The 13581-nt window shown below is 54.1% G+C and overlaps 1 protein-coding gene across 1 annotated transcript in view; it reads right to left on the bottom strand.

The window, feature by feature from the left end:
• Positions 1 to 10625, bottom strand: part of RHPN2 (rhophilin Rho GTPase binding protein 2) — a 56612-nt gene extending 45987 nt beyond the window's left edge. The window contains exon 1 of the mRNA XM_077856017.1: positions 10480 to 10625. Within this exon, the coding sequence (XP_077712143.1) occupies positions 10480 to 10548 (69 nt within the window). The 5' untranslated portion in view covers positions 10549 to 10625. The remainder of the gene's footprint in view (positions 1 to 10479) is intronic.
• Positions 10626 to 13581: the final 2956 nt, after the last annotated feature.

The following is a 13581-nucleotide window of genomic DNA, read 5'->3' as shown; positions in this document are numbered from 1 at the left end:
GTACATATTCCCAGGGCTAAGATAAGCAGCCATTCCAGCTCACGGATAAGAACTTTTTCCTGCTCCTATACTTCACCCAACTTCTGGCTGGCCCACAGATGTGGAGTCAAGTTTCTAGATAAGACATAGGAATGCTCAGGATTAGATATGACTGAGTAATTGGAAGCAAAACGACATTACTTCTTACTGACAGGTAGGAATGCTGGGCCAGCTGGAAACACTAGGAACCCACAAGACTCTCTGGAAGCTTCTTGTAGCCCCGTGAGGCAAATCTGGGCAAGACTGTGGTAAAGACCCCCTGGCGTCCCGGGAGGCTGCTAGCTGTCCACCTGCCCCTGCTGGTGGGGACCCACACCCTCGCCCATGCCTTCGTTCTTGGTGGGTTCACAACAGGATACAGAGCAACTGCAAACTGGAGGGGTTGTGCCAGGGTCCCAGGCAGCACCTGCCACACCTGTTTAGCCTGGGAACTGGAAGCAGGGGTGGGGTGAGGGAGTGGGGAGGCTGAACTATCGGGCCTCGAGGATCATGGTCTACAAGGCCTACAGTGAAGTGAGTCTTTCTGCCATGCAGAGTCTGTTGGTTCCCTCCCCAGACTAAGGTGTGGGCATCTGCATCGACCTTAAAATGCTGGAGGGATGATCCAGCAGCCAACACCCAGAAGAGCAAGTATACTAAGTACTTGCCTCAACTTCCTCACCCGGCCAATATGGTCTCTGGTACAGCCTCCGAGATCCCACGCTTCTGAGGCTTGCTGGTTAGGTGAGCTACTCAAGATTCTTGGGGCGGGGAGGGTGGGAGCAGGACTTAAGCCCATGTCCCTGCTGCCACTCTCAGGTGGGAGCTGTGAAGCAGCCAGCAGTAGGAAAGCAGGGGGAATGTGGGGACGGCTCTCCTGCAGACCCCAGACACCCCTTCTGTGCTTCCCAGCTGAGGGCTGCCCAGCATCGCTGAGCATCCCCTTCGGGCACGGTCCCCTGGTCCCACTCCTCTCCTCTCCCACCTCGCAGCCCTCGACAGTCAGGGATGGTAACTAAATGCACCCCCATCTCCTTTCCAAAGAGGAAGAACACTGATCTCCTACCTCGTCAGCTGGAAATTGAAGGGCCCTGGCCCTTGAGATGAACTCAGAGTGAGCACTTGATGCAGGATAATCAGAACCCATCAGGAAGGGGTGTCTGGGGGGCTCAGCTGGTTAAGCATCTGCCCTGGGCTTAGGTCATGATCCAGGGGTCCTGGGCTCGAGCCCCGGAGTCAGGCTCCCTGCTCAGCAAGGAGTCTGCTTCTCCCTCTGCTCCTCCTCCTCTCCTAACACCTGCCTGTGCACACTCTGTCAAATAAATTTTTAAAAGTCTAGGGGCACCCTGGGTGGCTCAGTGGTTGAGCATCTGTCTTTGGCTCAAGGCATGATCCCGGGGTCCTGGGATCAAGTCCCACGTCGGGCTCCCCGCAGGGAACCTGCTTCTCCCTCTGCCTGTGTCTCTGCCTCTCTCTCTGTATGTCTCTCATGAATAAATAAAAATCTTTTAAAAATAATAAATAAATAAAATATATTTTAAGAAAAGAACCCATCAGGAAGATGCCATAATTTTTCCCCCCTGGACTTTACCACCAGTGAGGGAGTGTCTCCCCAGAAATGAATACCAATCCAGGGGGCACACAGCTGAGAAATGCTGGTAGTAGCAGTTGAGCCCTAGACCAAGCCAGGCCTGAAACCATTCCTTTGCACCGCTCAGTTACCAGAGCCAATGTATTCCCTTTCTTGCCTAAGCTAAGCTACTTTTTTAAAGTTGAGGCATATTTTACACATAATAAAACACATAGATCCTAAATACACAGTTCAGTGGTTTGGGACAAATGTATAAACCTCTGTAACCACCACTGCAATCAAAATTAGAGCATTTTCATCACCCCTACCCCCCGCCCCCATACTCTGGTTTCTATCACCACAGACTTTTGCTTGTTCTAGAACTTCAGATAAATGGAATCATACAGTATAGACTCCTGTGTTTGGCTTACTGTGCTCAATACTATGCTTTGAGATCCATCCACACTGTTGTGCTTCTCACTGGTCTGTTCCTTTTTATTGCCGAGTAAAATTCCATTGTAGGGATGCTCCACTTTGTGTTTGTGTGTCACGTTGGATTGGAGTTTTCTGGCGTCTGCAACTAATCCTTTCATTAGTCCTAATTAGAATAAGTTCACCTAGAGTGAAAACTCCATTTGTCAACATCCCCCTGGTGTGACCTTTGTGTCTAATCACACTGCTCGGCTGGGAAACAAGTATTCTAAAAGCAATACCCAGGGCACCAGGGTGGCTCAGTGGTTGAGCATCTGTCTTGGGCTCAGGGTGTGATCCTGGGGTGCCGGGATCGAGTCCTGCATCGGGCTCCCCGCATGGAGCCTGCTTCTCCCTCTGCCTGTGTCTCTGCCTCTCTCTCTCTGTGTCCCTCATGAATAAATAAGTAAAATCTTAAAAAAAAAAAAATTAAAGATAAAAGCAATACCTAGGCACAACCTGGAGCACTTAAGTTGCAAGGAAAGAAAAGATACTCAACCCATATCTGCAAAGACAGACCTAGGCAGGGTGAAAGGCAAGGCCAGGCCACCCAGAAGGCAGATGCAGAGGGAATAGACCAGTTCTCCTTCCCAACTGGGGCCCCCCACTCACATCAGTGCCTGGCGCCTGGCTCCCCTCGCCCCAGAGAACCAGCACGGGCTCTTCTTCCACACAGCCTGTAAGAGAAAGCTTACACACGCAGATGTTTCTGCAGCAAACCGAGGGCCCAGTGTGAACCCGGGGTCTCCAGGTCAGGTGTAAGACGGAGCATGGGGTCACAGGGCAGGGTCTCCTAGCTACAGCTCCTCGCACGGGGCAGGGGAAGGAGGGTGCTTTTTGCAGCTCCTGTGGCACAAAGATGATTTCCCTGCCTTTCTCACTCCTTCTGAGTTACGCAATCCCTCCCTCAACCACCAAACTCTGGAAAGCAGGGCTGCTTGTGAGGGAGCCAGAAGCTGTCAACCAGAGAGCACCGAAATAGCAGGCAGCAGCCTGCAATACACACATGCATCTAATTTAACTTTTCACCATGCTGGAGGTTCGGGGCAGGCTGGATGAACAGAATCTAGCTTTTCCTTGTCCCTAAAAATTACAACGTAAGTCCGGCACTTTTCAAGAGCCCTCCTGCCCTTCCAGGATCTCTCTGCCAGGCATTGGGGCTGCGCAGCGGGGAGCACCTGCTTGTCACTGGCATCCCCAACCACTGGCACGGGGGTGGGGGGAGGCTGCACAATATGAAATCAAGACTGGGCCATAATCCTGAACTGAAAGCTTCCTTCAGTCACTTCAAGGAGTCTTTACCAACACCTCCTGGGTAAACCACTCACAGTTATTTTCCAACGTGTTGAATCACTAACAAAAGCTTTTAGAATCACCAAAATTTCCATGAATCAGGTACATTTCCAGCCCCGAACGAAGGACCCGCTTATTTCACCTGGTAGGACGCACTCACCCACAGCTAATGGTTCTCGTCTACAAAGTACATCTGTGTGGGTGAGGGCTGTAGATGTGAGCTTGTACACTTCTGTAATTACCTTTTTTTTTTAAGTTTATTTATTTTTAAGATTTTTTTTTTTTTAATTCTTGATAGACACAGAGAGAGAGAAAGAGAGGCAGAGACACAGGCAGAGGGAGAAGCAGGCCCCGTGCCGGGAGCCCAACACAGGACTCGATCCCGGGACTCCAGGATCGCGCCCTGGGCCAAAGGCAGGCGCCAAACCGCTGAGCCACCCAGGGATCCCCTAAGTTTACTTATTTTTAAAAAATTTATTTATTTATTCATGAGAGACACAGAGAGGCAGAGACACAGGCAGAGGGAGAAGCAGGCTCCCTGCAGGGGGAGCGGGACTCAATCCCAGGACTCCAGGATCACGACCTGAGCCAAAGGCAGATGCTCAACCACTGAGCCACCCAGGCGTCCCAGTTTATTTATTTAAGTCACTTCTATGCCCAACGTGGGGCTTGAACTCACAACCCCAAGACTTAAGGATCATATGCTCCTCTGATGGAGCCATCCAGGCCCCCCCTTAATTCCTTTTTTCTATAATTACAATAATTCACGTTACTTTTATAATGCAGGTAGTATTGGACAAAAAGAAACTACTTCTGAGGCTCTCGATCACCTGCTCCTTCCTCATTACAACCCAATCAAAACCTGGGACTTTCTAAGGGCGGATGGCCACAGTGAAGCGCGTGGGTCTGACTGGAAAGGCCAGAAGGACTCGCACCCCCCACACCCCATCCTGTCCCTGGAGCTGCAGGCAGATCTCGCTCCCAGCCAGCACCCCTTGCTGCCCACTCTGCCAGCCACCCCACCCCGTGGCTGGGCCGCACCCGCCATTCTACTGTCCCCTGTGGCCACCTCCAAGGCAGCGTTTCTGTCACGAGACCCTGGCACCTGAGCCAGCCAAAGGAGGAAGTGGTGACGAGGCTAAGGCCAATGCTTGGTATCAACAGGTGGTGCCTTGGGATCCATCCAAATGGCCCCAGGACGCAGGGGACATTTATAGTGTTACAACTAGCCCATCACGCTGATTCTCCTCTGAGTCACCCTGAAAACTCTGTTTCTGCCAGGCGACCCCTCCCAGCCAGGATCCCGTAAGGCGAAGAGCCTCTGGGCTGGTGGTGAGCACCTGTGCAGCGAGGCAGACGCTCACCAAGGCTATGATCAACCCGGAGCCAGCCTGGCCTTCAGGACCTGGCTCAGACCATGCTGGTGTATGGGGTGAGGAGGGGGGCAGCATCACCAACTTTCACATCTCTCCTCCCTCCCTCCCCATCTGGGGAAGGACTGAAGCTCCAAGGGGATGGGTCCAGATACCTGGAGGGACATTATCACGGCCCAGGAAAGCTGGAGCTGAGGAGCCCCCATAACCCACACTGTGTTCTGCAGACCCAGCCCAACAGAAAGCTTCCCCACACACAAGTGTGCTCATAATTATATGATGTGCACACGTGTCTAACACAGAATTACACTTCCCTAAGATGAATGGTGCAGGCCAAGAAGTAGGAGGAGTTTTGGGGGTTAAAAAAAAAAAATCTTCCTTCTTTGCTGGAGCCTCAAGAAAGCCCAGAGCAAACAGGGACCATAAACCAGGACACGATGAACCTTGGGGCCCCGTCCAGCCTGGAGGTTTCTGTGGACAAGAAACAACTTCTCCTCCAGCTCTGGGGTAAAAACAATGGAGCTAAATTCATTTCGGGTCATTAGTGTTCCCAAAGGATGAAGAGGCAGAGATAAGGACAGACAATACTGCACTTTGTCCTGATTCTCTCCTTCCCCACGGTGCTCAGACCCTTTCATCCAGGGCCCTTTCAACAGCCCCGGGAAGGGCTTTCTCCCGTTTTTCTCCAGCTGGTTTTCTCTTGGCCATGAACAGGATTTCCTGCGGGTTTCAGAACGACAGCACCCAGAGAGCTCAGGAGACAGGACCTGCTCTAAATGTTCCAGAAACTTACATTCCTCTGCATCAACTATAGGCCAAGAAGACACATTCTTCCATTCTCCCACACTTTCCTCAAGATGAGCATGAAACTCATTTGGGAAAAAGCAGCTCCATTTCCACTGGTCTTTAAGAAAGTAACGTATAGTTCTAGAGCTTGTGCCTCTATGTAAACATATTCACGTAAAGGAAAAAAAAAAAAAGAAAAACCAGAGAAGACAGAGAGGAGGGAAACACATTGCAGTAGACCACAAAGCATTCGGTCTTTTTTTTATTTGTTTTTCATTTAGAGACACCGCCCTCCCCCTGCAGCTGCCAGTCCAGGAGGCCAGAGTCTACACTGACGGGGTCTGTGCCTGACCAGGGGCCAAGCTGTGTCCGTGTCCCCGGGCTCTGTACGCCCAAGTGCTACACGACCCCAAGAAGGCCCTGATTTACTGGGGACCTCCCTCTCTGTCAACGATTGTTTTGTACATTCAGGTTCCAGGCCCTGCTGGCAGAGTGAGCTTTTGGGCAATTGTGCAAGTCATACAAAACAGCTGAAGCTCTAAATATGGACCATGGACACCCACCTCCCCCCAAACCCCTGAAACACACTTTTTGCTCTGTGTTCTAAAGCAAAGAAGCTGAGTCCCATTCAAGCAGGGCCTGAGCTATCTGGACAAGGCGATGACTCCCAGCACTGCCCGCGCCCCAGGACACGCGGAGCCAAACTGGGAGTCCAGTCGGCCCCAGCATCTGACAGGGGTCACGCTCAGAGCCGTCACTCAATAAATGCTTTCTGAATGAATGGAGCAGAATGGGATTTTCAAGGAAAAAAAAAAAAGGTAGGATAGAGCACAGGATAAAAGAGCAGCCTGATTTTAGCAGCAGTTAATTCGACCCTCTAAGTGTGTGCAAAATCTCCCAAGTTTGAACAGGGGATGGAGGGGCCCACCCTGGGGCAGCTCCAGTCTCAGGGGTCCTCACGTCCTGCCTCTGCTTGGCTCACCCACCCGGTATGTACAGCAGCTGTTTCCAATCCCTGCCCCGCCCCTCACCTCCTGGGACCCCTCCAGAAAGCTGTTCCCTTTCTCCCCCAAATCTTCAACCTGCCCTCCACCCTGAACTCCTGTACCACCTGCTATAAGAAGGCTCTAGGGGATCCCCAGGTGGCTCAGTGGTTTGGTGCCTGCCTTTGGCCCAGGGCATGATCCTGGAGACCCGGGATTGAGTCCCGCATTGGGCTCCCTGCAGGGAGTCTGTTTCTCCCTCTGCCTGTGTCTCTGCCTCTCCCTGTGTGTCTCTCATGAATAAATAAATAAAATATTTAAAATTTTTTAAAAATAAATAAATAAAATAAAATATATTTTTTTAAAAAGGCTCTAGGGATCCCTGGGTGGCACAGCAGTTTAGCGCCTGCCTTTGGCCCAGGGCGCGATCCTGGAGACCCAGGATCGAATCCCACGTCGGGCTCCCGGTACACGGAGCCTGCTTCTCTCTCTGCCTGTGTCTCTGCCTCTCTCTCTCTCTGTGTGTGTGACTATCATAAATAAATAAATTAAAAAAAAAAAGAATGGTTAAAAAAAAAAAGGCTCTAGACTTCCCCATTCTGAAATAAACCTGCCTTCTCTCTCCTATAACCCCCATCTCCCTCTGGCTATCACCTCCTCCGCTTTTCTCCCCTCTGCACCCCACCACATTTTGCCCCTGACTCTACCCACTTATGAACCAACAACCCCCTAAATAACTGAAACCAGTATTTTCCAGCGCTCTTCTGACTTGTCAACCTCACCTCTCCACGAAAAAGACTCCTTTCAGTTTCCTTGACACTGCAGCCCTCCTGGCTTGCCTCCAGCATCCCTCTGCTGGTCCCTTAAGTGGAAGTATTGTTCCCTTCTGTCTTGGGCCCTCTCACAACACCCCAACTGCTTCCCATACTGGTGCCCTCTCTAAGCTGCATCTCCAGCCAGGGTACTCTCATAGCTGCCGGGTCTGTGGAGTGCACTCCCCTGTGAGACCACCACTCGGATATGTCATGGGGGCCTCAAATCCACCTGCCCTACACCAGCCTCTGGGTTCCCCCACCTAAGTGAGGTGCCTGCCCAGGTACCTAAGGCAGACACTTCAGATTCATGTCATTGGCCCCTTCCACACCACATCCTGTCCATTAGCTCCTCGCATCCCCGCTGCCACTACTGGGGCTCATCACTCTGACCTCCTCACTAGGATCCCTGTCTCCAGTCTGGACCCCTGGTTTGAGTGAGGGGTGCAGGCTGGCGGTTAGGATGGGTGGTGAGGTTGTGTTTACACAGCACTTTATAACTGAAAAGTCACCAATGGGATCAGAGTAGGCAGGGCAGAGATGATGGAAATTTCAACTAACTAACCCCCTAACTCCTTCCTGGCCTCTCCCCCATCCCCCATTCACAGATCACTCAGCTTTCTGGGACATGAATCTTTCACACATCTGCTCCTTCTAAAAAACACTCTGATGGATCCCTGAGGGTCCCTGCTTCTTAGCTGGATGCATGGCCCTGAACAACCTCCTTCCCACTTACTTCCACACCCTAAAGGATTCCTTCACAAGTGCTCCCAATTCATGCCTTCGCCCATGCTGTTTCCTCTACCTGAAGCGCTCTTCCTCCCCTTTTCACCTGTATAACATCCTCCTTTCATCCAGGGAGCATTCGTTTTAGGTCAAACTGGCTCAGATCACAAAAGTGAGAAAGGTTCAACGTCAACACCTTTTATTATTCTGGTACAAAGAACATCCTTACTAGACCTCCTTTTCAAAAGAGACGTTTCTAATTGTAAACCAGTGTTTCACCTTATTTTGTGCCCACAATTCTCCTATTTACCATCAGAGAAACTGCACCTAAAAACACCCAATCTGGGACGCTTGGGTGGCTCAGCGGTTGAGCGTTTGCCTTCGGCCCAGGCTCCCTGCATGGAGCCTGCTTCTCCCTCTGCCTGTGTCTCTGCCTCTCTTTCTCTGTGTCTCTCATGAATAAATAAATAAAATCTAAAAAGATAAAAAATAAAAAAATTGAAAAATAAAAACACCCAATCTCTCATTGTCTCCCAGGTCCCCTGCCTACAGGGCCATCTTTCCTGTGCACACCCTCCCCTGGAAAACCTGTTCTGGAAGACAGAATGTAACCCTTACAAGTGTTCTTTTTTTTTTTTTAAAAAGATTTTATTTATTTATTCATGAAAGAAAGAGAGAGACAGAGACAGAGAGAGGGGGAGGGAGGGAGAAGCAGGCTCCACGCAGGGAGCCTGACATAGGACTCGATCCCAGGTTTCCAGGATCAGGCCCTGGGCTGAAGGCGGCGCTAAACCGCTGAGCCACCAGAGCCACCCAGGCTGCCCCCCTTATAGGTGTTCTATATCCCTTCCTCCCCTCCCTCTGTCATTTCCCCCAAATGCTGCTGTGGGTACAGACTTGCACCTGGTGAGAGTACAAATGATTCAGGGAGGAAATGAAGTCCTGGGAAGAGACAATAAATTGCTGGAGGCTACACAGGAATTTTGTCAGGGTGGCATTCAGGTTCGGGGGCCTTAGGACCAAGATCTAGGGATTCCCAGGCCCCACCTCCTTCTGCAATTCCATGGCCTGTGATCCTCTGTCCCAAATGCCACACATAATTAGAAGTTATAATCCTGTAATTCCATGATGACATCTTTGAACTTAAATATACCTTAAAACTACTCTCTCTCTTTTTTTTTTTAATGCTAAAAGCAATTTAACCAAAAAATTTTTCCCACTGCACCCTCACCTGTTTCTAGTTCCCCTCCTTTCCTGCCCATCCCCTGGGGCCCCTGCTCACCCAAGAGCAAAAGCCCAAAGGCTGGGTCACGTGGAAGAAGGAAGATGCCAAGATCATTAACCCACTGGATCGTTAGGCTTTGAACAATTAAGAATTGATTGTCCTGTGGGAAGCAGTTTCACTTCCCTATTTATAATTAGGCACCCTGCCTTCTGTCCTATAAGTTATATTAAAAAAGAAAAACCACACACACACACACACACACACACACACACACAAACAACCCAACAATCTCAACCTACTCAGTCAAACCTGGCTAACCTCCAAAGGCTATTTTTAGCCTCGCTAGAACCTCCAAGGAGGCAGTGTCACCGCGTCTCCGGGTTCCAAAGCATCTTTGCACGGCAGGCCTGGCCACCTGCGGCCACCGCAGCGCCCCCGCCGTGCGGCCTGGGCCGGGTTCTGAGGGACAGGGCTGCAGGGCCGCGATCCCAGGCCCGGGGCGCGGTGTGAGGGTCGCGGGGTCGCACCCACCTCCCGGGAGGCCGCACTCCCCGCGGGTCTCTGCAACAATCAGGTAAATCCGCTCCGGCGCAAGGGGAGCAGGGGCGAGGCCGCGCCCTCCGCCTGCAGCGTGCACCCCCTCCCCGGGGGCTCGGGGCGGGAAGGAGGGCAACGCGCGAGGTCACCTCCCACCCACAGCTCTCCCTGCCTGCTCGAAGTCGGGGAAGCGAACACTGGCAGCGTCCTGGAGGCAGGAGGAGAACGCGCGGCCACCCGGGGTGATCCCTTTCTCTCCACCCGCGCCCCGAGCGCGCGGGTCCAAGGTGGGCTCGAGCCCCAAAGTGCCGCCACGGCCGCGGCAAATCCCAAAACGGGGGATTGATTGATCCCTTCCACGGGGACCCCTCCTGGCCTCCAGCCTCCGCCGCCACCTGCGCGGGGCAGCCCCACGCGCCGCTCCCCGCCCCCGGCCCCAGAAACACCGGGACTGCGCCGCCGGGGACTCGGCCGCCCCAGCCCTCCCCGGAGCCTCCGCCCGGCCCGGCCCGGCCCGGCCCGCCCCAGGCCCGGGCGCCCCCTCCCCCTCCTCCCCCCTCCCCTCCCCTCCCCTCCCCTCCCGGCCTGGTCGACCCCGGCCGCGCGCTCCCGCTGCGCCCTCCGCCGCCTGGGAGCGGGAGGGCCGGAGCTCTCCGCAGGCCCCCGCCCACCCCAAGCCGCCCACCTTCCGAAAGTAGCCGTCGCTCTCCTTCTCCAGCGGCTGGGGGGCCGCGGGCAGCAGCGCGTCCGTCATGCTGTCCGTGCAAGCGCGGAGGGCAGACTGAGCGAGGCTCCGCCGCGCGTCCGCTCCGGAGGGCTCCCGGACCCGCCTCCGCCCCGCCCCGCCCCTGCAGCTCCGCCCCAGGGCAGGCCCGGAGCCTGGAGTCCCGGCCGGGTCCGCCGAGGCCACGCCCCGGCCACGCCCCCGCCTGCAGCTCCGCCCCAGGGCAGACAGGGAGCCTGGAGTCCCGGCAGGGTCCGCCGAGGCCCCGCCCCGGCCCCGCCCTGGCCCCGCCCCCCGCCTGCAGCTCCGCCCCAGGGCAGACAGCCTGGAGTCCCGGCCGGGTCCGCCGAGGCCCCGCCCCGGCCACGCCCCGGCCACGCCCCCCGCCCGCAGCTCCGCCCCAGGGCAGGCCCGGAGCCTGGAGTCCTGGCCGGGCCCGCCGAGGCCACGCCCCCGGCCACGCCCCGGCCACGCCCCCCGCCTGCAGCTCCGCCCCAGGGCAGACAGGGAGCCTGGAGTCCTGGCCGGGCCCGCCGAGGCCCCGCCCCCGGCCCCGCCCCCGGCTCCGGATTGGCCGGGCGGAGCCGCGCCCCAGGCCCGAGGCTCGCGGCGGGGAGACCCGGGGCCCCCCGGCGCCTCGCTCGCTTTCTCGGAGCCTCGCGGCCCTAATCCGGGCTCCGATGCTGCTGTCAGCCCTGGGGCGCAGAGGCGGGCCGGGGCCTCCGAGGCCGCAGCGAGGCCGCAGCTGGGGGCCCGGCGCCCTGTCTGGAGCCCCGGGGGTTGTGCGGTGCGCCCCGATGAAGTCGTGCCCCCTCCCTGGAGGAGGAGGATGCTCGGGGACCCTAGAGGGCGCGGCGGGAGTGCCTGCTGGACCCTGGGCCGAGCGGTCAGGAACAGCGCCCGGCTCGGGGGCCCGGGACCCTGTCGGGGACCCTGCGGGCCTTAGCGTGGCCACTCAGACCGGCCGGCGTGGCGGGCAACCCCGTTATTCCCCCACCCTCGCCGCGGAGCCTGGGCGGATCCCTGGAGGTCGCGCCCCGCGCTGGGGGAGCCCCAGAGAGTCTTGTGCCTGAGACACCCTGCGGATGTCCTGGGGTGCCTTTAACCACTACATGGGACCTCAGTTTTCTCAGCTGCAAAATGGGGTCAGGTCGTGCTCTTTCGAACTGGCCAAAGCTATTGCGACAAAGTGCATCTTAAAGCCCTTAGGCTGGCTTAGGAGCGAAAGGGGGACCCCTGGACTCACACCACCGTCCCACCCACCCACGCCCCGTTGACCCGTGGCCTCCGGGGGCAGATGCCGGGCGGACCCAGAGCCCAGTCCCTGAGGCGGGAGCTGGAAGCCCTCCACCCGGGGGCCCCGCCCCTCCCACCGAGGTCGTGCGGCCCCTAACCCCTCCCCACCGGGGGCCGCTTAAGCGCAGTTGCTGCTGCGTTTGCCGTCGCCATAGGTGCCGCAGGTAGAACAGAACACAATCTGCTTTCAAAGCAAGCCAACTATTTCCTTCTCTCCAAAAACAAAAGAAAAAAAACGGGGGTAGGGGACAGCGGAGAAGAAGGGGGGCGAAGCGTGTGCATCAGGGGTTGTTCAAGAGTTTTATTGATTTTTTTTTAATGAAGTGTATTTATTAGGAAGATAAACTCCAAATAATCACAAGTAGTTCTGTTGCATGTTCAAGAGTTTTAAAATAAATAGTGGCAACAATCAAGGACTAATGATCAAGCAAATGCAAAACAAAAACAAACAATACAACCAACCACACAAAAAAACCAAAAAGAACCCCTAAAACAAAAAACAAAACACCCTTCTCATCACTGCGGGCAGATTTTGAGGTGCCGCACAAGAAGAGACATTTCCAGAAAGGACTGTTTTGATTCTAAGAAAAAAAAAAGGAATCTGAAGAGTCCTAATCAGCTCAGGGCTAGGACAGGTGTTTGGGACGCTCTGACTGATTCAAAAACTCCCTGAATCTCTTAAGGTGAGAAATGAATCTTAAACTAATGTCAACATATGTTGGTCATCCTATAATAAGTCCATTACCCTGGAAAGGCACCATGCCCGGGCTGGGGAGGGTTTGTTTGTTTTGTTTTTTAAGATTTTATTTATTTACTCATGAGAGACACAGAGAGAGGCAGAGACCCAGGCAGAAGGAGAAGCAGGCTCCCGGCGGGGAGCCCCACGTGGGCCTGGATCCCAGGACCCCAAGATCGCAACCTGAGCCAAAGGCGGACGCTCAACCACTGAGCCACCCTGGTGCCCTCCATGCTGGGAGTTTAAAAACAGTCCCTTCCGTTTCAGGGAGCTTAGGGTGGCAGGTCACTCTCTTCCTACTAACAATAATAAAGTTAATAACAGAACCTCTGCTCTAGCCAGAAAGTTCACAGAGATTATGTTTCATTTTCATGACCCTTCTGCAAATAAAAGGATGAAATAATTTCCATTTGACTCAGGAGAAGACCAAGGTTCAGCTAGGAGAAGTAGGCAAGGGCACACTCCCTGTTAGTGGCTCTAAGATCGGTTTTGATTCAATGGCTTTAGTCATTCCCTATCACCTTCAGATTTTTGTCATCTCCTACCACCTTGAAACTCCAATTGCCTTTGTCCATATATGTGTCACATATATGAACGATGTCACATTTGTCCACATATGTCCTCCAATGGTACATCTATGTGTCACTTACACTATTACTGACTTAACAGTTTTCCTTAAAATTACTCATTTTAGGGGCGCCTGGGTGGCTCAGGGGTTGAGCGTCTGCCTTCGGCTCAGAGTGTGATCCCCGGGGTCCTAGGATCGAGTCCCACATCGGGCTCCTCACAGGGAGCCTGCGTCTCCCTCTGCCTGTGTCTCTGCCTCTCTCTGTGTGTCTCTCATGAATAAATAAATAAAATATTTTTTTAAAAAAGAATTACTTTATTTAAACAAAGTTTATTTGAAAAGACAACTATGTCATAACCATTAAGTGGGAAACCAGAGGTACTTTGCCCTATGGGTTAGATACACATAAAAGTGAAACAGGGGGAGCGCCTGGGTGGCTCTGACTTCTTTGGCAAAGATCATG

Source organism: Canis aureus, chromosome 1 (assembly GCF_053574225.1).
Source record: "Canis aureus isolate CA01 chromosome 1, VMU_Caureus_v.1.0, whole genome shotgun sequence".
Lineage (NCBI taxonomy): Eukaryota > Metazoa > Chordata > Mammalia > Carnivora > Canidae > Canis > Canis aureus.
Note: the sequence above shows the minus strand (reverse complement) of the source record. Positions and strands in the feature narration are given on the sequence as shown.